Source organism: Prunus avium, chromosome 1, assembly GCF_965620075.1.
Source record: "Prunus avium chromosome 1, drPruAviu1.hap1.1, whole genome shotgun sequence".
Taxonomy (NCBI): Eukaryota; Viridiplantae; Streptophyta; class Magnoliopsida; order Rosales; family Rosaceae; genus Prunus; species Prunus avium.
The window spans coordinates 49,730,749-49,750,439 of NC_142284.1; the positions used below are offsets into that span (position 1 = coordinate 49,730,749).

Genomic DNA, 19,691 nt, shown 5'->3' on the forward strand with positions numbered 1-19,691 from the left:
GCTTATATCTTTCTTAAGAAAAATTACCTAATGAGCAAAATAAGCATGAAATTAGATTGGATCCTCACAAGCAAATCAGTCATCCGATTCAATCATGTCGATTTTGGAAATTGGGGATCTAATCCAATTTGCCAAATCATCGAAACCGACTAAAATTGAATTGGATTAATCAATTTAGGGGGATTGAATTGGATCTTACACACCCCTAACTTTAAAAAAACAAAAAAGATAACCATAACGGTAATTCTCGAAGTTCCTAATCAAATTCATTAATTTCGGTCACCGCCGGCATTATAAACTCATAAAGCATTCCAGATTACATTTTCCACCGACGACGGAATCCCACACATTTGTTTAATTAATCTGAAGATTTATGAGTCTTTGACTCGAAGTTGACCACACCGCCCTAACTCTGGTTAGTTCCCACTCTCTCTCTCTCTCCCCCTCTCCTCTCTCTCTCTCTGCTTGCGATTTCTCGTTCTTGAAGCTCGACCATCTGCGCGCAGTTTTATCCTTCGCAGCTGCCATTTCTGCAATGTTGAGAAGAAGCTCGTCCTCCTCGCATGGCCTCTTCACTATTTTGATCCCTACGCTGCTCCTTCTCAGCTCAGATTTGCTTTTTTCACTGTCGTTCGCTGAGCCGCTCACTGAATCAGATCCCCTCCTCAACGCTAACGCCACCGAGTCCAATGTCTCCCTCTCCAAGCCAAAAGAAGGCAGCTTCGCTGACATGATCGATAAAGCTCTCGAGAACGAGTTCAAAGAAAATGATCAGAACGAAGGTTTGTAACTTCGTAGATCCGATGTTCCTCCTCTTTCTCTGCATTTGGGTTCAATTAGGGTTTTAGGTTGAAGACCAAAAAGAAAAGAGAGGAAATTTTCGAGGATCTTTGGTTTTCTTTTTGGCTAAGAAGAAAAGGCAAGAAAATTGGTTATGGGAAGATTACTTCTTGAAGAATCCATAAGATCATGTTAAGTTGTTAAAATGCAGTTATTATAGTCAACTAATACATGTTCTTAAGTTTTAACTTTGTTTATTGTTTTCCTTTGCTTGCTCGCACTTGCAGCTACTGATCCTGGAAGCTTTAACAACAGCGTAGCCGGCCAGCAGGTTGGTGTTAAGCTAATTTATCTAACATTTCTATACAGTGAATGGGCTACAGCCATAGAGAGTCATTACATCAAGATCTGATTTTGTTGAATTCAGTTTGTAAAATATTTTGAAATCCTTTCTCCAAACACTTTCTTATTGCAATTTATGCTTTTCTAGCCCAATATGTAATCTAATATTTTGATGCATTCGTAATTCATTCTCAAATTCGATATGATTGTAAACTTTTGCTAAACTTGACCTTTTACCCATCTTTCAAATCCATAAAGAATATGTTTCAGTTCGAAGGTCTGCTAAATCACAACTTTATCTCTCTTTGTGTGGATCAGGCAGTTCTGGAGACAGTTGCTAGAGTTAAGTCGAAGAAAAATGAGACAAAAGAGGAAAAGTATGCATCTTTTAACTTACACTTTTCATGTATTCTTATCACCATTAGAATAATGAGCTTCACTGTATAGCAGCCATCTTCATTATTTAAAGCCTGCTTCTCACTACTCTGTTGTAGCTTAAATAGGTCGTTTCAACTGCACGATGTTTTTAATCTGGATAATGATAATAGAGGAGAAGATACACCAACACTAATAGATCGAAAGGTAAGACTGCTTCATTGATAACATAACTGCTGTGGGTATTTACCTTCATGGTTATAAATTTAAATTTTTTTTATAATTTTGTTTAGGACAATGTCTTCATAATATCAAATTTCAAATCAAAATATCCAGTGCTGCAACTAGACTTAAGGTAAACTTGCTGGCTCATTACAGTTTTGTTAAGTTCATTGGTCATCACTTAATAGAAATGCTGATTTGAACTCTTCTACTTATTGCATTGTAGATTAATATCAGATCTGGTGGTCGTTATTGTATCTGCAACCTGTGGTGGCATTGCCTTTGCTTGTGCTGGACAACCGGTCTGATACATACATTCATACATACATACTCGTATACATATATTTCGAAGCTCAATAGAGAAAATATATAATTCTATGATCTTACTAAGCGTTCGTATTCTGCTTCCTTGATACTAAAACATTACAGGTTATTAGTGGATATTTGCTAGCTGGATCTGTTATTGGGCCTGGAGGGTTCAACTTCGTCAGTGAAATGGTTCAAGTATGTTTTACCCTACAAATTTACTATTTGCAAGAAGATTCTCTAGCAAATTTCTCTAGAGCCCTTTTGTTACAGTGGTTCCTAAGCTATGATATTGTACTCTTAGGGTTTTGGTCAGTTGATCTCGTACCACCTATCAAGATGAGTATGAAACTACAGGAAAAATATTTTAATTCATACTCATTCTTGAAAAGAAGAAACAGAACTGCCAATCATTTTAGCTAATCCTATCACTGCTAAGGCTTAGACATTTTTCACTTGTAGTCTTGTAGTATGCAATAAAAAAAATTCAGTAAGGCACATTTGCCTCTTTTACGATTAATAAATGAAATGAAACAATTACTTTATGTTAGAGATAGATCTTATTTTTGCTGAAATTTATTTGTTAATGTATTCTTCTTATATAAGATAGTTTCGTGTCTTACATCCGTCTTTGCTCTGGTTTATGTGTGCAGGTTGAAACTGTGGCTCAGTTTGGGGTAATTTTTCTTCTTTTTGCTTTGGGCTTGGAGTTCTCCACAACAAAGGTAGACTCCTCTCTCTCTCTCTCTCTCTCTCTCTCTCTCTCTCTCTCTATCTGCAGTTTTGATGCGCTTATAACTGAGCTAAATTTGTCAAACTTCATCCCTACATACTTGTAGCTTCGAGTTGTTCGAGCGGTTGCTGTTCCAGGAGGCCTGCTGCAAATCTTCCTATTTATGTGCCTGTGTGGTATTACAGCCTCAGTATGTCTACTAATTTTCCAGAGAACTTCCTTTAAAGTTGGTGCTTTCTTATACCTATTTTACATGTGAAAACTACCTCCAACTTAGGCTCCTGCTTCTTGGCATTCTCATTCTTTCTATGCTCAATTCTTTAAGTCATATGTAATTCATTTTCTATACCTGGTATTTAGAAGTGTGCAGTTCTAATAAATTTTCTTGACATGGATTTTGAAGCTAAATATTCTGTTAATATAGACTGTGTTATACATGTTTCTCATTCTCAATGCTGCAGTTCTGATTGGATGCTGTTTGCAGTTATGTGGTGGTAAAGTTTCCGAAGGGATATTCGTTGGTGTGTTCCTTTCTATGTCTTCAACAGCAGTGGTAAATTAACTTAAACCTGTCTCATGAATGCCCAAATACACGCAGATTTGCATCCACATTCACTCTCTTAGTTATTAACTTTGTTGGATGCGTAGTTTTCACAAGTTTTTTTTTGTGGTTCTAGGTGTTGAAATTTTTGATGGAGAAAAACTCTACTAATGCCCTTCATGGCCAAGTTACCATTGGCACCCTTATTCTGCAGGTTTGTTGGTTTTATATACATATTCTTGTGGACTTCAATTTCCTTTGTGAATGCCGAATTACTGCTTTTTGCACTGATTTGTCACTCTTCTAAGTATGTGTAGAGAAGATTTTGCTTTGCAGGATTGTGCTGTGGGTTTGCTGTTTGCTTTGCTTCCAGTTCTAGGTGGGACTTCGGGTATTCTTCAAGGAGTGATATCTATGGCTAAGTTGTGAGTTGTTTGTGTTTTCTTTTAATTGTCTTTGTTCTTCCCTCATGGAACAGTCTTGTATCATATGTGTGGTAGTTCATGTGTTGTCCTTGAGGTTTTGAAGTCAAGATATTTATAATGTTTCTTGCTATATTTTTATAAAATGACTCAATCAGTGACAAATCCATCTATTAGTTTTAAGTTTATAACATCTTTCTATCTTGAACCAGGATGGTGACATTGATTACATTTTTGGCTGTTCTATCTATATCATCTCGTACTTGTGTTCCTTGGCTACTTAAGCTGATGATAAGCTTATCTTCACAGGTACCATTTTCTTAAATTTGTTATATAAAATTGCTGGATGTGTTTGTATTTTCTGTAATTAAAATTTCATCTTTGCAGACCAATGAACTCTACCAATTGGCATCAGTTGCATTCTGCTTGCTTGTTGCCTGGGTATGTTTTCCTTCCTGCTCTTCCTATTTGAATAATACTGTTTCTTTTCAAAAAAAATGTTGGCGAGCTTCACATTTCTCTTATCTTATATTCTGAAGAATCATTTTCCTTCATGTTGCTTCCATTATGTTTGCTGGTTGTTTTCCATTTTGGCACAAGTCCTTTTTTAATGTGTTAGGAGAATTACATCTGGTGTTTTACTTAAGCCTATCTATGAATGGACATTCGTCTTGACTACTCACAAAATCCAGTAGCAAGTTGGGTTGATTGGTGACCTAAGAATAGTTTTGGCTACAAATTTGTACTATGTTGATTATATTTCAAAGATATACCCTTGTTATGTGAAAGATTAATTTTGCTTTGGCTATATGTCCTTTTATGCCTTATGAGTCGTGTTTATAAGTTCTGTCCGTTACAGTATATGCATAGACCCTCAGCATCTGGTTAGTAAGGTACTGTGCACCTTATGAGTTTCTCGAAAATGATGTAAGATAATTGTGCTTGAATTCCCTGACACTAGTCGTGACACTATAGTCTAATTGTTTTTACAATTTCAGTGTAGTGATAAGCTGGGACTAAGTCTAGAACTGGGTTCCTTTGCTGCGGGAGTGATGATATCAACAACTGATCTTGCTCAACATACACTAGAACAAGTAAGGCTATACTCCATGCCATATTCATGTGGATGATCTTCTTTGGATATATTCCTTACTTCTGTAGCTCAAGAATGCATGCAACCAACCATAAATAGAAGAAGTGGTTTATTTTACTTTCTTTGGTATATTGGTTATCTTCTGTCAAAGACCTTTCTTTGGCTAGGGAGAGAGCACCTTTGTGTTTATGGTATCCATTATTATACGGAAGGGAAAAAAAGGTTACCTATCAGGATTTTATTGGTGGGCTTAATTGAATTGGGTCCTTACACCAGCTGAGGTGTTTCATTGAACAATATTAGTGCAAGTATTTTCGCTCACTGCATAATGTGGGTTTGGATTCCCTTGGATGATTAAGGCTCTGTACCATCTACTAGAAAGTGAATGGTGAGCTTTGTGCAGACATGTAAGAAATGTAGGTTTCTAGCCTTCTAATGTACCAATACCCTGTAATTTGGTAAAGAATGCAACTTGCAGTAAATGTCACAATCATTATATGTATTGGTTTTCTCGTTCTTATGTGGATGATAAATCGTTGCTCATAATGTTGAAGCTCCCTATAGTAACTTTTTATAGCAGCACTGAACTTTTCCGTATTTGCAGATTGAACCCATCCGCAACCTTTTTGCTGCTCTTTTCCTTGCTAGCATCGGGATGCTGATCCATGTTCAATTTCTCTGGAATCATGTTGATATATTACTAGCGTCTGTTATATTAGTTATCATCATAAAAACAATTATCATCACCATGGTTGTCAAGGGATTTGGTTACAACAACAAAACCTCATTTCTTGTAAGTTTGATTTGAACTCATTGTCATATTACTTATTCTAGTAATTCAGTTGTTGACAGTTCTCGGATTCTTGTATTTGTATAGGTCGGAATTTCTCTGGCACAGATAGGCGAATTTGCTTTTGTGCTTCTAAGTCGTGCCTCTAATCTCCATCTAGTTGAGGTTAGTGCTACTATTGGTTTTTTTTTCTTTTTAATGATGAGATATACTTAGAGTTCAAAATTCACTTGCCTGAGGAAATTTCTGGTTTCATACTTGAGTAACCTGATTTTTTTGGGGGGTCAAACCTCAGTAACCTGATTGACGCTGTTGTAAATAATTAATGACCACAGTACATTAATATGGCTGTGTTCTCTGGATCTTTTAAACCTCCAACTTGTAGAAGAATGTGACAACAATTATGAGCTAGTGAGCTAAACTTTGACCATTTTCAGGGGAAATTATATCTCCTGCTTCTTGGAACCACAGCCCTTAGTCTGGTATGAAAATTATCTCCTTCTGTGTTATGATGTGCTTCTTTAGTCCATTATTGATGTTTTTGCATTTTATTTTTCATTGATAAAGAAAAAAGTGTAGATATGATTTTTGTAATAATTTCCTGCCTACATTTTCTGAAATTTATTGCAGGTGACCACTCCTTTTCTATTCAAGCTAATCCCTGGTTTAGTGCATCTTGGTGTGCTTTTAAGGTGGTTCCCTCCGGACGGGGCTGTTGAGGTATTGACATTTTAAAATTCATTTTCAGAACTGGTTTCATAGAACTTGATTGAAAGTTGAAGTTTATGCGCTTGTATTCCCAGCTTTATCTTCACGTATCTTACATATGTTTGTTGACTTCAGATTGGGTTTAAAGGAGATAACCTTCGCTCAGATAGTGGTAAACAGCGCGTTATTTTGATGGTCCGAGAATCACATGATTCGTGATCTCTGTATAGTTGAAACTGTAAAGGCAATCTCCGTTTTACCCAACATGTTTTGCTCCAGCCACATTTGGGGAGTGGGTGCTTGTGGAGTTGATAAGAGAATTGAACTGTTTTCTTCACTTCTCATACAAATCTACTCGGGAGTAATTTTCTGTTTCACATTACTGGCCTAATCAACCGCTCAAATCGAGCCTCAGTAATGGAAGAACAGGAAAGAGACTATCTAACTGCTGAAAGAAGTTAACACATAATGCTTTACCTATAACATTCATTCTTTGCGCCAGTGATTTATTCTTTTGGAGTTGTAACATAATTTTGCGTCTTGTAATTTGAACTGAAATTTGTAGTTCATATGTTTCTTTTTGTCCGGGAAGTGTAGAATTTTGGATATTTCTAGTAATGTCTATATCATACCTCCTCCATGCCTTCTCTTTCAGATATGCTTGATTGTAAAGATTCACTCTTTAAGTTCAATGGTTTTTTTTTGACTTGTGGAATTTTTAACTGTCATAGTTACCAAACCTCGACTCGATGTGTCACTGATGTGTGCTATAGGAACATGGGGGCCTATACAACCCAGGACAGGCGATTTTTCTCCTGTGGCACCGTGAAACCCGGTATATAAGCCAAGTTAATAGTTGGAACCAAAATTCATGGCCATGGATCCCAATCCTTCCAGTGGACATGAGGAGAGATTTTAGGAAAAAGTTTATTATCTGACTCTGTTTCTTCTTCTTCTTATTTCATAATCAATCAGTAAAAGAACACAAAGTGGTCATGCTGACAATGAGAACAAAATCAAAGGAGGTCCCCTGTGACTGTCCACTTTGTCATGCATGGGCATGCCCAGTTTAATTAATTAATTTAAAGGAAAAATTAGGGCGCGATCCTCCGCCACCAATTTTTTTGCAATTACTTAGTTCATTAGTGGATGGCATGTCACATGTACTTCGCTAATAAGGTTCAAAAATGTGATCTCCCTAACATTATTGTTTCCGATATAAAGCCACGAAGTTACATCCGACGCATGAAATTAAACAAAACATTAATGACCTAGAAATACTATTCCACTAGCACAAGCGGTGGCTGTAAATCTTCTGATCCATGTCATGTACTAGCTAGCTAGATAATGCTTAACATATAGGTGCAGTTAGAAGGGCTCTAGGGCAGGGTTTAGTCTGTTGATCCAACGGCATCAGAGCTGCAAGCTTAAGTTCTAAATCAGTTGCTGCAGTTGGAAGAGGAGCTGCAGGCTCTGCTGCTAAAGTCGATGAAGAAGAGAGCTGACTGCTGTCAAACCCATACCCATATGGAATAATAGCACTCGAAGCTTCAATATTATTAGGTCTAAAAATGTTTGGTTTGTTCATCAGTTGAACTGAGAGTTCATCTTTACCAACCTGCATGCAGCAAAGAAAAAAAATATTAAATTAAACTAAATAATTAACCGAACATGAATAAAACTCTATTTTGCAGGCAAGTTAAAATCCCCTCCCCGTAGTAGTTTAGAAGATTAGGTTAAAGTATAATATTATTTATATAAAAATATATATATATTAATCGAAATTAATTACATAAAGAAGGCTGGGACGGCGTCGTTTGTTGTTGAGGGTGTTTAGTCTGAGAAAATACTTCTGAGCATGACTGGCGACTTGGGTTGGAGTCCTTGTGGTGACAAAATGCCGAGAGATGCCCTTCCAGTCGCCCTTACCAAGCTTTTCTAGCCCCATCACAAACATTTGGTGCTCTTCCTCACTCCAAGCCACACCTACATATTATTATTAATCATCACCATCAACTCATCATCAAACCACAGAAAATTATGAAATTAGTAAATTGGCAATTCTAATCAAGTTTGTTTTGATCATTAATTCTTATACTATCTGTTGAACAGCGCGTTTGTTTTTATTTTTTATTTATAAATAAATTCTGACCAAAATTACACATTCATTAAAAAATTCATGGGTCCGCTAGTGACTATGATAAAGCTAGTTTGCTGGTTTACAAGTATTCGAAAACTTTAAAGTGTTAATGTGGGCCAACTATATTGTTGCATCAACTTCATATATTCCTTCCTCAGACTATTAGTCATGTGAAGTACCTTCTGATGCATGATGCATCAATCATCACTTTCAAGCAAAGTCGACAGAAAGAGAAACCCAGTAATTAACGATTAAACTGAGAGTTTATGCAAAAGTACCGTTTTTTTTCAAGAGAGAGAGAGAGAGAGAGAGAGAGAGAGCAGGACAAGAAGAACTGACCCTTGTAATTATTTTCTTGGGGTAATGCTGTGAGGCCATCAGAGGGATAGCCATTTGACATTTTCTCAGAATTTTCGTCGATCAAGGCGCTGCTTTGAAGGCGTGAAGATGTAGAAGAGGAGGGTGTTGTTGGAGAAGAAGCTGCGACAGATGACAAGCAGTGGACCATGCTCGGAGGACATCTCTTAATTATTATATTCTTCTTCTTCCTGGAAATTAGAGAATTATTAGATGAGGAAGAAGAAGAAGATAGGTCAAGTACTTGGACCCCAAAGAGCCTAAGGCCACCACCTCCACCTCTCTGCCGCCGCTGCCTGACACCGCAAGTCCTTGAATTGTGACCCATGTTCCCACATTGTGAGCATTTCCTGCCCATCTCCCTGGCTCTCTCAGATCAAAATGATATGGTATCTATCGTGCAGCGCTTGGTATTGTTATATGTAGTCAACCTCAACCAACCCTTTGTTTTTGGTTGGGAATTTGATGATATGAGATTATGAGTAGTAGAGAGAAGGTTGGGCCCACAACAACAAAATCAATGTTTGTGTTGTGTGTCATAAACTTTAGCTATCAATGCCTGTTGCTTGTGTTGTCTCCAATTCCTGAATGGAGGAGGAGGAGGAAGAAGAAGCATGCAGAAGCTGCATGCATGAATACATATGCATGTAGGGCCCTTCCCACTGGAGTTGTCCTATATGTAAAGGGAAATTAAGGGCCACCTTCTTATTAATCAGTGATATGATATTATCACGTTATGAATCTACGTGTTATAAGTGAAAGATAATTTATAAATAAGTTTTAAAAAGAAAGAAAAAAGTCTGAATCATCAATGAAGTGAGTAGCTAGGGTGCCTCCAACTTAGCAGACAAACATGGAGATGGAGTCTCCAACTTAGCAGACAACCATATGTAAATGGTTTTCATCGTACCCTGCTCCTTCTGATTTGGTTGAAAACCAACCGACCTAGTTCATCGATTCTTTCTTTCCAAAGTGTTCTTCTTCAGCATATTTATAATGTAGGAAATAAATATACATCTCATTCAAGTTTTGGGCTTTTTGAATTCATGTGATCTTAACAAAATTTAGAATTTCGCCATCGGATTATGTTCTGTTCAAGCCCATGTCCATAACATTATGTTCTGTTGAAGCCCAACCAGGATAAGGTCCTCGGACTCAGAAGCTTGGTGGAATAAAGAGTTCCGTTTGTTTATTATCTGTTTTTCTCAAGCGAGGAAGGAGGGACTGAACCTAAAACTTCGGATGCAGAGATAAATATTTTTAACCACTTGAATTACAAAAAAGTCATTACTTCAAAAAGACTATATAATTGGATTAAAAATTAAACAAATTTAATTTCCTTTTGCCATTTTGAGTGACGAAAAGCATTGTCTTTTACGATTATTGAAGTAAAGACAGACTTAAAGCAACCTAACATTATATATATATATATATATATATATATATATATATGCTTTGAAAACAATATTTGCCATACATTTCCGCATACAGCCATATATTGTTGGTTATGCATAATGCATGCAGAGGCAGAGCTGTATGTTATCTGTTTCTTTTTCTTTCTTTTTTCCACAACTTTGTGTGAAACCAAGACCCCCAGATAAGCATGAATATGCATGCCCATTATATATATATATATATATATATATATATATACATATCTTCCTTCCTAAACCATCGTTGAAAAATTCACTCAAATTCAACATCATTTAATTACATAATAAAGTGGTCTTTTTTATGATTTCTAATTCTTTGCAAAGATGATGGTTGAATGGACAATTAGAAACTAAAAATAAAAATGGTATATGCAAATTGCAATGCAGATAAAATATATTTTTTAAAAGAATATGTCAATTTCCTTACCAGTTTGTTTGCTGTGCTTTTAGAATAAAATCAAGAACCCCACGATTGCATCATAACTACCACTACCCACGCAACAAGCCCAAACCATAAAGCATAAAGTGTTCAATCTACTCTCTGTCATCAATTGCAACCAACAACAATACATTAACTAGTTCTTTCCTATTTATTCATTATTCGACAATTTTTAACTTCTGAATTCATAATTCACCAACAAATTTTTAAAAAAAATCACAATTTTCATCTACAATACTTCCTTTTTAAAAGATATTTTTTAATTGAGATCAGATGAGCGATAACATACTGAATTCACATACACTACACGAATGCTATGACTCGAGTTTATAAAACCACTACACTAGTGAGTCCTTCGTATCTACAATACTCTTTTTTCAAATTATTATTATTTTTTATAACAAAAGGGTAACCAATTACTGAAAATTATAGTGGACATTTTTCATATTGATAAATTTATGCATTTTTTTGAGCTAAGATAAAATTATACCAACTTTGAAAAAAAAGAAAAAAAAGAAAAAAAAGTAGAGAGTTTAGATATCACGCGGGAGTTTGTTAGAGTTGTCACATGATCCACGAATCTCCAGCTTGTCCTTTTCAACGATTGCGACTACTCCTCCCTTCTTCCCTCCCTCCAATTTTACAGTCTTTGTCCTCTTTACCCGGTTTACTCTCTATACCCCTGCCTTTGTCCCATATTTACATGCATGTCCCTCCTCCTCTCCTCCCAAAACTTAATCAACATTTCAATCTTGATGATCTCATGGCTAACCAATTTTTCTCAACACAATCAATGCATACATCAATATAATAAATTTACTTTTTACAGAGACGATATTTTACTTTAATTTAATTTATAAATTTATTTATTTTAAAAAACACGACATGCATGCATGCGTGCGTTAATTCAAACAAGTACTAATCATTGTCCCTAATTATGTCCGGGATTTGAAAGTTAGGCATCTTATGCTGGCTTTTGGTACATAATACAGATTTCGGATTTTCTCTTTCTCTTTTTTTATGTTTTTAAATATTTAACAACCAATGCCTCAAGCTATATATATATATATATAAGTAAAGTTAGATTTTTTCTCGAAACTTATGATTAATTTGGTAACTATATAAAAAAGATGCGGTCAACTTGAATCAGAGTAATCATCACTCCCCAACTTGTATATATATATTCTAACCACTCTGATTATAAATAAAAAAATTCCTTTCAGGAAAGGACAACCTCATGTTCATTCATATGGTATCAACCTTTTTTTTTTTTGACATCCAAATTTGGGCAGTGGCCTTTGTCCCATTACCCGCAAGATAGATAAAGCCAAAGAAGATTAAGCTAAAGCAAGATACTTCCCAATATAGTTGTTGTGATAGGGTCCACCCCAATCGTTATCTAAATTTGGAAGTAAACACTAATTTAAGCAAAACACAATCACATCATAAATCCCACTTGCCACTTAATTAATCTATATCTATATATATAAAGCAAAAGGCAGAGAATGGTGAAACATTCAAAATACCAAAAAATATCCTTGGTTAATGCAAACATTAAGAATTGAAATTATTAATTAAGTGAGGATAATATGGTAAATTTACACTTTTTCATATTAAAAAAATTTTAAATTAAAAGAAAAATCAGATAATGGATCCTCTTTTTATGGAACACAACTACCCATTGTCTTTTTTAATTTTAAATAAATTTAATTTTTTTCTTTTAAAAAGCCTCTCGCAGGCGCGGAAGCGCATCCAGAGAGGCTAGTATATATAAAGCAAAAGGCAAAGAATGGTGAAACATTCAAAATACCAGAAAATGCCCTTGGTTAATGCAAACATTAAGAATTGAAATTATTAATTAAATGAGGATAATATGGTAAATTCACACTTTTTCATATTTAAAAAAATTAAAATTAAAAGAAAAATCGGATAATGGATCCTATTTTTATGGAAAACAACTACCCATTATCTTTTTTAATTCTAAAAGAAATTTTAAATTTAAAAACAAAAAAGCCTCTCGCAGGTGCGGAAGCACGTGCGGAGAGGCTAGTCGAATATAATAACAACTGTAAATGTGAGTTACATCGGTTGGCCAAGTCTCGTTTACACCGGAATTCCATCTTGCTTCCTGTTGTAATAAAATATGTTACAAGGGCATATCTGTCCTAAAACAAAAACAAACGCAAGCATAAATGCACCCCTCATGTGTTCATATGATGGTTCACCTAGTCTTTTACTTTCAGTGTTCATTCATTTCTTCTCTTCTCCTTCTCCTTCTCCTTCTTCTTGAATGCTCTAATTAATTGTTTGATTTTCTCACACGTGTGAGCACAAAAGCCATGGATGCTAGCCAAGCTCCACCATATGGCCTAACCCAAGAGGAGTTTGCAGAGCTAGAGAGCCTCATCGAAACCTACCACAAATTCGAGCCGTCGCCAAACACATGCACGGCGCTAATAGCACAGAAAATCGACGCCCCGGCAAGCCACGTCTGGCCTCTGGTTCGAAGCTTCGACAACCCTCAAAAATACAAGCACTTCATCAAAAGCTGCAACATGAAAGGTGACGGCGGCGTCGGGAGCATAAGGGAGGTGACGGTGGTTTCGGGGCTTCCGGCCTCCACGAGCACCGAGAGGCTCGAGATTTTGGACGACGAGAAGCACATAATTAGCTTTAGGGTTGTGGGAGGCGAGCACAGGCTGAACAATTACAGGTCGGTTACTTCGGTTACTGAGTTCGTTGATGGCAGAGACGGAGGGAGTGATCAGGTGTACTCGATTGTATTGGAGTCTTATATTGTGGACATACCAGAAGGCAACACTGGGGAAGATACAAAGATGTTTGTGGACACTGTGATCAAGTTGAACCTGCAGAAGCTTGGGGTGGTGGCTATGAGTTCTGCGCATGGCATTGGAGGACATGAAATTGATGAATCTTGAATTGACACAACAGATTATGTTTATTTATTTTTTTCTTTTTTGGGTTATTTTTTTCAACTTTTAGTGGTTAGCTTCTTGTTCTGCAAGTTGGATATTGTTCCCTCTTTTGATTTTCTTTTCTTTTTTTGGGTTTTTTTTATTCACTTGGTACAGTTTGGATTTGATTAATTAATGTACATTTTTTATTTTATTTTGGTTCTACAGTTTATATTGAAGTGTGTTGCGAGGGTATATCCTACGTCGGAGAAGTTTAAAGTCTGTTTTGCACTACGTAAGATGTTTCGTATCTTCACTTATTCGTTTTGAATTAGAAATTAAATTAGATTATACAAGTGTTCGGACGTCAATCAATATATAATTGCTTCATATTGAATACAAAGCCTAGAGTAGGCGCATATTTTTCCAAGCAGCTTTCGTGCACTTAAATATAAAAGCACGGCTATCAGCTTAAATCCGGCTTAAAAAATTGATAGATTTCCGCCTTCTATTTGTGCACGATTGAAGAAAAAGAGAGAGAGAGAGAGAGAGAGAGAGAGAGAGAGAGAGATTTTTAGGGAAGGGGCAGATAGTTGGTGCATAATTTGGTCCAGTGCTTTTTCGTGTGGCTTAAATGTCAAACCTGAATTCAACGGCAAGGACGGCAAAAGGAAAAGGAGAAAAAATTAGGGTGACTTGTGATCAAGCCTTGAGGGACATGTGACCAGGAAGAAAGAAGCCTCTGCCTCGTCTGTCGCTTTAGTGAAGCAGCCAATTCTGGCCACTTATATTTCATTTACATTAATCTCAATTAATTATACCACTAATTAAGTGTTGTGTGGTGTAGTTGCCTAGCTACAGCCTATTAGTAGGGGAAACAAAGTTGGTAAATGTAGTGATCATAAAAGGAACTTATTTCACTTTTGATTTAACAATCATTTTTCTGCACATGTGGATTAGGTCAGTTGACTAAGACAGTGAGGCTGCCCCCTTACACCCAATTTCCGATTCTTCTCCACATAAATTATAGTAATTTAGACTCTCGCTTCACTTGTATTTTTATTATTTTTGAAAAACACTAATTAAATAGAATACAGATTTGTGAGTCATCTAATCTATTTGGGTTCTGCATGATTTGTGGGCCCTTTTGTTCAGGCTTAGGCCCGTAAAACTACTTCAAACTGATCTTGGGCCTGGCCCAATACAGGTCTTTCTTTCACCGTTGTTGAATCCGGCTAGTCTCACTTGAAAGGCTATTGAATCGAAGGCAGGGCAGCTAAGTTTACAAATGGCAGTGTAGATAAGCCGTAGGAAGACATGGGTTTTTCCAATTTCCAGTCGTTGATTACTTGAGTGTATTTACTTTCTAGCCAAATCATGTACTGGCACATGGAGATGGGCAGCAAAATCTCAGAGCAGGTTGCATGTACTGTCACATCAGGAAGCAGAGCACCTTCATGTATTTGCTTCTAATATTTTTAATATATAATAATTAAAAAAAAGCATTATTTGTTTGTATTAAATTCATGATCCAAGAATTCAAAACAAGATCAGTTAAGTGAGAGAGAGGAGAGCCACTCCTACATCATTATGGAATCTCATCTTACCAGTTTGGCAGATTCTCATCATTACTTGTTAGATTTTAAAAGCCTATTTGATAGTTATTATGTGATCCTAACCTATAGAATTAGGGCATAGGATTGGTTTGGTTTTGATCCATGCAAAGAGAAACTATGCCAAAAGAAAGTAGGGGGGTGGGTGGGTTTGTAATTGCTCATAAATTCATGAAGATTTGCCAAGTAGATTTTCTCATCAGATTTTGGGTTTGCTTGCATCAGCATTGTCTACAAAAGTACACTGCTGGCACAGTGCCTTGGCCCTCTCTCTCTATCTCTCTATCTCTCTCTTTTCACCTCTCAATTTGCCTTTTACGCCATTAGTTGTTGGATTCTGAAGAGAAAGTTTGAGAGCCTCTCTACATTTACTCTTGTTTCTCATCAGGTTAAGCTGGCTTGGTGTCCAAAACAGCTAAAAAGCAAAGGCCTTTTTACTATATTTTGCATTTCTGAAAAATGGGGCTGAGGGGACCTGGCAAGAACAGTGGCTTGAACAGAGAGAATCCAGATATTTTGATTGTGATGATTGCAGAGAAGCAGATAATGAGAGGTGGTGAGGAGGACAAAAGAGATCAGAATGAGAGGGAAAGAGATGGGCCCTCTAAAGCCTGCAGAGGAAATGAGTGGCACTCTGCCACTGCACCATGGAGTAATGTGTTTGCTCTTTGTGTTTCTTTCTCTCTCTATCTCTATATGTGTTTTGCTCTTTGTGTTGTGTGGCTCTTCTTACTCTCTCTATCTTAATTAATGGGTCCATTTCATAATTTCATACACATTCAAACTCCACCTCTGTGATAAAAGCATTTACCTCTCTGTGATAAAAGCTTTTCATTTGTTTTTATTTCTCTTTGGCTTTTTGACTCACTCACTCTCTTTCTTTCTTTTATTGGGTTCTCTGAGATGGGGTGTCCTTTATTTTTCAGACCCATTTATGTTTCATGCTTTTTTCAAATCTTGTGGCTTTAGCTAGAGAAAGAAAGAGAGATGAACTCTCTGAAAAAAAACTTGATGGGTCCTGATTCCTGAAACTCTGAATTTCAGTTTCTTGGGTTTTGGTTTTCTTGAAAAAAATTCCCACTTTTCTGTTCATTCAAACAAAAAACTTCACCTTTTGTGTTGCCTTTTTCATTTCTTGTGATTTGAGAAAGGTGGGGGGAAGGATGCATGAGACCTTATAATTAGCTTTTTCTCCTTGTTCTTTTTGTTAAAGAAGGAACAAAGTTATTTTTCATTGTACTCCCTGTAAGGCTTTACGGATAAAGTAAACGAATCATATCTTGTGAACTTTCACTGAATTGGCTTGTTCTGAGTTCCAAGGGAAGTATACTTATATTGTTGTCAATCATCATTCCATCTTTCATCTCATTATAAATCTAAGGGGTCTGATTTGGCAAATCCCATGAATCTATTTGAAGATTTATAACAACATTGTTTTGCCTTAGAGAAGGGTTTGTTCCTAGAAAGGCCTGCATTCTCATTGAGGTTTCTTGTAGGTGGGTGATAGCTCCTCCTCTGCAAGTAGGTGGCAGGTTGGTATCTTTCACCTCTTGTTTGTTTATTGTCTAGAACACTTTCAATTGATTAATCAAGAGAGATTCCATAACAACACCTTGACTTGCATGTACCTAATTTGTTAAGTGTTTCCATGGTAATTATTTTATAGAGTTTATGACAGTTTGCATCTATCCTGTTTTACCCAACTGTTTCCATGGTATTTAAAAGCACAGACTGCACCTAAAAACTGTGTGCGGTTTTGTTTTACTTCCCTCTTTGTTGCCTTTGAAATGTTGTTTATGTTTTAACTTTATTTTGAAACTTTTCCAGGCTAAGATCGATCTGTATTGGTCGTCAGTTCATCTTATCAGAAGGAGTGGCCTGATATTATATTCATCTCCCCTGTTTTTTGTTAAACTAAATTTCCCAGAGTGTCAAAAGCTGCTGTTTATGCTCAATGCTAACTGATATTTGTTGTCTCCTTTTATGATGGACAATCAAATGTATAATGTCCCGACGGACTTGACCGCCCGAAATTCGGTTGTCATGGATGGGATTGTACCACATACAACGATGAACTCACTTGTTCAATCCTATTCATTTGATCTTAATCACCAAAACCATGGCATGGCTTTAGTTCCAGTGCTTTCATCCTTTCCAGGAGAACCTGTCATGCATTCTCATTCTGAGTTTAATGGCACAAACGGTGCCGGCATTGTTGAATCAAATCCATTTGTTACATCCCAAAGAAGGCATAATGTGAGAGACTCCTCATTCATCAGTTCAAGTTTCACTGATAATACTGTGTTCCAAGCAACACCTCATTCTGCTGCTTCACTTGCTACCCTTTTAGCTGCAAGGGGTAGTCTTCAAGAAAATCTCAACAACTTAGCAATTTCAGGAACTCCGGTCAGTTCTTCAGAAGCTTACGTTTCAAATGACTGCTCTAACAACTCTAATTCTCTGTTTGCAACCTCTGTGAATTGTGGATATGATGAAATACTTGGTAGTATAAGTAGTCAGTGGGAGATCAACAAGTACGCAGCTCCTTCGGAACTTGGTGAGAGAACTTCAGTAAGAACAGGGTTTCAACCATATTCACCCACAGGAAATCTGGATCCAAATGGATGGTTATCATCAAATGGTGAAAATGCAATGACATATCATTCTTACAGTTCCTGTAAATTCAGCAACGAGCTCGCTCTAACTCTTGCCACATCCAGCCCTTCTATCGCTGGTGGGGTGGATATCCGAAATCAGTGTTCAGACATTGGTTCTTCTGGGATGGCTCACCCTTCTTTGAATCAAACAAGGTTTGGCTCATCGGAGCGAAATTCTTGCAACAGTGAGGAGCTTTCTCTAAGTTTTGGTTCCTGCAAACCTCCTCAACTATCCCAAGTAATATGTGGATCAAGATATCTTCATGTGGTTCAGGAAATACTTTTTGACATTGCAAGCTACTCACTAGAAAATCTAGACCAGTCGAGTTTTTCATCTGCGAGGATCGTGTCTGAGAACGCTGACAGTGACAGTAGATTTGAGGTACATAAGGAGCCTGCATTGCAAAAACAGGAAATCAAAACAAAGAAATCCAAATTGCTGACCCTATTACAAATGGTATGTCAGTTCTTTTGTATTATTAATTAGTCTAGAGTTATCTGTTCTGGTTCTGATTCTAACTTAGATGTCAAGTGCATTTAGATATTGGAAGTCCTGTAGACAAACTGGATTAAAATTTGACATTTGGTAAAATCAAAGTTTCTTAATAGACAAAAGGTGTAGAAATGTTTCATTTTACACCTCAATAACCTTGTTGGCCTGTTCTCGCACATTTGTTTGCTCATGTGGTGGACTTGGAAATAGTATTTGGGCACTGTAAGAGATTGATATTGTTCTTCTGTGGATGCAGCTTGATGACTGCTACAACCAATGTGTAGATGAGATTCATACAGTTGTATCAGCGTTTCATGCTGCTACCGAGACGGATCCCCATATACATGCTCGTTTTGCCCTTCAAACAATCTCTGTACTGTATAAAAATCTGAGGGAAAGGATTAGCACCCATTTCCTTGCAATGACTGCAAATTCGAACCCTGCATCCCCCACTGAGAGTGAAAGGTCTTTTGAAATCCACAAGCAGTTGGCTCTGCAGCATCTAAAAAAGAAAGAACATCAAATATGGAGACCCCAGAGAGGCTTGCCTGAAAGATCCGTCTCAGTTTTACGTGCATGGATGTTTCAAAACTTCCTTCATCCGTGAGCTTCTCATTTATGTCTTGTGCTTGTGCTTGATTGAGTATTCGGCATCGTGATGTGCTCAAACAATGCAATATATATTTTGCTGAAATGAAGTGTTTGTAAGTAGAGATATCCTAGAATGTCTTATCCATTTGATTGATTTCAGGTACCCTAAAGATGCAGAGAAGCATGTCCTTGCAGTGAAAAGTGGATTGACAAGAAACCAGGTATATTTGATCTCTGATTTTATTGCGTCCCCAACTTTTGGTTTTAATTTCCTTTTGTTTGGCATTTGAATCCTCAGCTTCTAAGAACGCATTCTCTATAAAATTGTCCATGCCAGGTATCCAACTGGTTCATCAACGCTCGTGTCCGGCTATGGAAACCGATGATTGAGGAAATGTACTCGGAGATGAACAGACGAAAGACTCGTCAAAGTGACAACACTGAGAGAAACAATAGAAGCCACCACCACAACATAAGTATTAACCATCACAAATTTGGTGTGAACTGAAGTACATAGCGAATGGAAAATGGGGCATATTCCACAACATTAATGTTACAATTGTATATAGTGGAAATTATTCAGGAGTAGGTTTCAGCGACCATGCTCGTTGCCCCCAAGAATGTTTTGCAAGCAATAGTAGAATCGTTGTGGAAAAAAATGGCTAGAAAATTATTTATTTTGGAACTTTTTCGTAATGAAAACCGAAAGGTTAACACGCGTGATTTAGTTTAATCCTTAAT

At 36.8% G+C, this 19,691-nt stretch overlaps 4 protein-coding genes across 6 annotated transcripts; 3 read left to right on the top strand and 1 right to left on the bottom strand.

Moving 5' to 3' along the window:
- Positions 1 to 266: 266 nt before the first annotated feature.
- Positions 267 to 6,966, top strand: KEA6 (K+ efflux antiporter 6). Of its 3 annotated transcripts, XM_088247282.1 has the most exons (21): positions 267 to 415; positions 507 to 782; positions 1,068 to 1,111; positions 1,441 to 1,499; positions 1,617 to 1,704; positions 1,791 to 1,852; positions 1,946 to 2,021; positions 2,149 to 2,223; positions 2,679 to 2,750; positions 2,865 to 2,948; positions 3,243 to 3,311; positions 3,436 to 3,513; positions 3,636 to 3,724; positions 3,934 to 4,030; positions 4,109 to 4,162; positions 4,720 to 4,815; positions 5,419 to 5,607; positions 5,692 to 5,769; positions 6,042 to 6,086; positions 6,235 to 6,324; positions 6,448 to 6,966. In XM_088247282.1, the coding sequence occupies exons 2-21, from the start codon at positions 536 to 538 to the stop codon at positions 6,529 to 6,531; spliced, it is 1,776 nt and encodes a 591-aa protein (XP_088103408.1). In that variant the 5' UTR covers positions 267 to 415; positions 507 to 535; the 3' UTR covers positions 6,532 to 6,966. The 3 variants fall into 3 exon arrangements, with proteins under 3 accessions (XP_088103408.1, XP_088103407.1, XP_088103409.1); XM_088247281.1 differs by lacking the exon at positions 267 to 415 and having other exon boundaries at positions 422 to 782; XM_088247283.1 differs by lacking the exon at positions 267 to 415 and having other exon boundaries at positions 422 to 782; positions 1,626 to 1,704.
- Positions 6,967 to 7,663: 697 nt separating this feature from the next.
- Positions 7,664 to 9,167, bottom strand: LOC110744807 (transcription factor MYBS3-like). The gene is made up of 3 exons (XM_021944820.1): positions 8,792 to 9,167; positions 8,105 to 8,298; positions 7,664 to 7,930 (listed from the first exon to the last, which is right to left on the bottom strand). Exons 1-3 carry the CDS (start codon positions 9,165 to 9,167, stop codon positions 7,664 to 7,666), a joined length of 837 nt encoding a protein of 278 aa, XP_021800512.1.
- A 3,724-nt stretch (positions 9,168 to 12,891) lies between these two features.
- Positions 12,892 to 13,810, top strand: PYL2 (PYR1-like 2). Its single transcript, XM_021944855.2, has one exon. It carries the CDS (start codon positions 13,021 to 13,023, stop codon positions 13,618 to 13,620), a length of 600 nt encoding a protein of 199 aa, XP_021800547.1. The 5' UTR covers positions 12,892 to 13,020; the 3' UTR covers positions 13,621 to 13,810.
- Positions 13,811 to 15,372: 1,562 nt separating this feature from the next.
- Positions 15,373 to 19,683, top strand: ATH1 (homeobox protein ATH1). Its single transcript, XM_021944816.2, has 6 exons — positions 15,373 to 15,861; positions 16,706 to 16,741; positions 17,037 to 18,323; positions 18,616 to 18,962; positions 19,111 to 19,171; positions 19,288 to 19,683. Exons 3-6 carry the CDS (start codon positions 17,193 to 17,195, stop codon positions 19,456 to 19,458), a joined length of 1,710 nt encoding a protein of 569 aa, XP_021800508.1. The 5' UTR covers positions 15,373 to 15,861; positions 16,706 to 16,741; positions 17,037 to 17,192; the 3' UTR covers positions 19,459 to 19,683.
- Positions 19,684 to 19,691: the final 8 nt, after the last annotated feature.

Coding starts and splice junctions, on each gene's coding strand:
- PYL2 (XM_021944855.2), top strand. CDS start 13,021: ATGGATGCTAGCCAAGCTCCACCATATGGCCTAACCCAAGAGGAGTTT.
- ATH1 (XM_021944816.2), top strand. CDS start 17,193: ATGATGGACAATCAAATGTATAATGTCCCGACGGACTTGACCGCCCGA. Junction 18,963..19,110: donor TTTCAAAACTTCCTTCATCC/GTGAGCTTCTCA, acceptor GATTGATTTCAG/GTACCCTAAAGATGCAGAGA. Junction 19,172..19,287: donor GTGGATTGACAAGAAACCAG/GTATATTTGATC, acceptor TGTCCATGCCAG/GTATCCAACTGGTTCATCAA.
- KEA6 (XM_088247282.1), top strand. CDS start 536: ATGTTGAGAAGAAGCTCGTCCTCCTCGCATGGCCTCTTCACTATTTTG. Junction 3,312..3,435: donor CTATGTCTTCAACAGCAGTG/GTAAATTAACTT, acceptor TTGTGGTTCTAG/GTGTTGAAATTTTTGATGGA. Junction 6,087..6,234: donor GAACCACAGCCCTTAGTCTG/GTATGAAAATTA, acceptor AATTTATTGCAG/GTGACCACTCCTTTTCTATT.
- LOC110744807 (XM_021944820.1), bottom strand. CDS start 9,167: ATGGGCAGGAAATGCTCACAATGTGGGAACATGGGTCACAATTCAAGG. Junction 8,299..8,791: donor CCAAGAAAATAATTACAAGG/GTCAGTTCTTCT, acceptor AATAATATGTAG/GTGTGGCTTGGAGTGAGGAA. Junction 7,931..8,104: donor GCCGTCCCAGCCTTCTTTAT/GTAATTAATTTC, acceptor TGCTGCATGCAG/GTTGGTAAAGATGAACTCTC.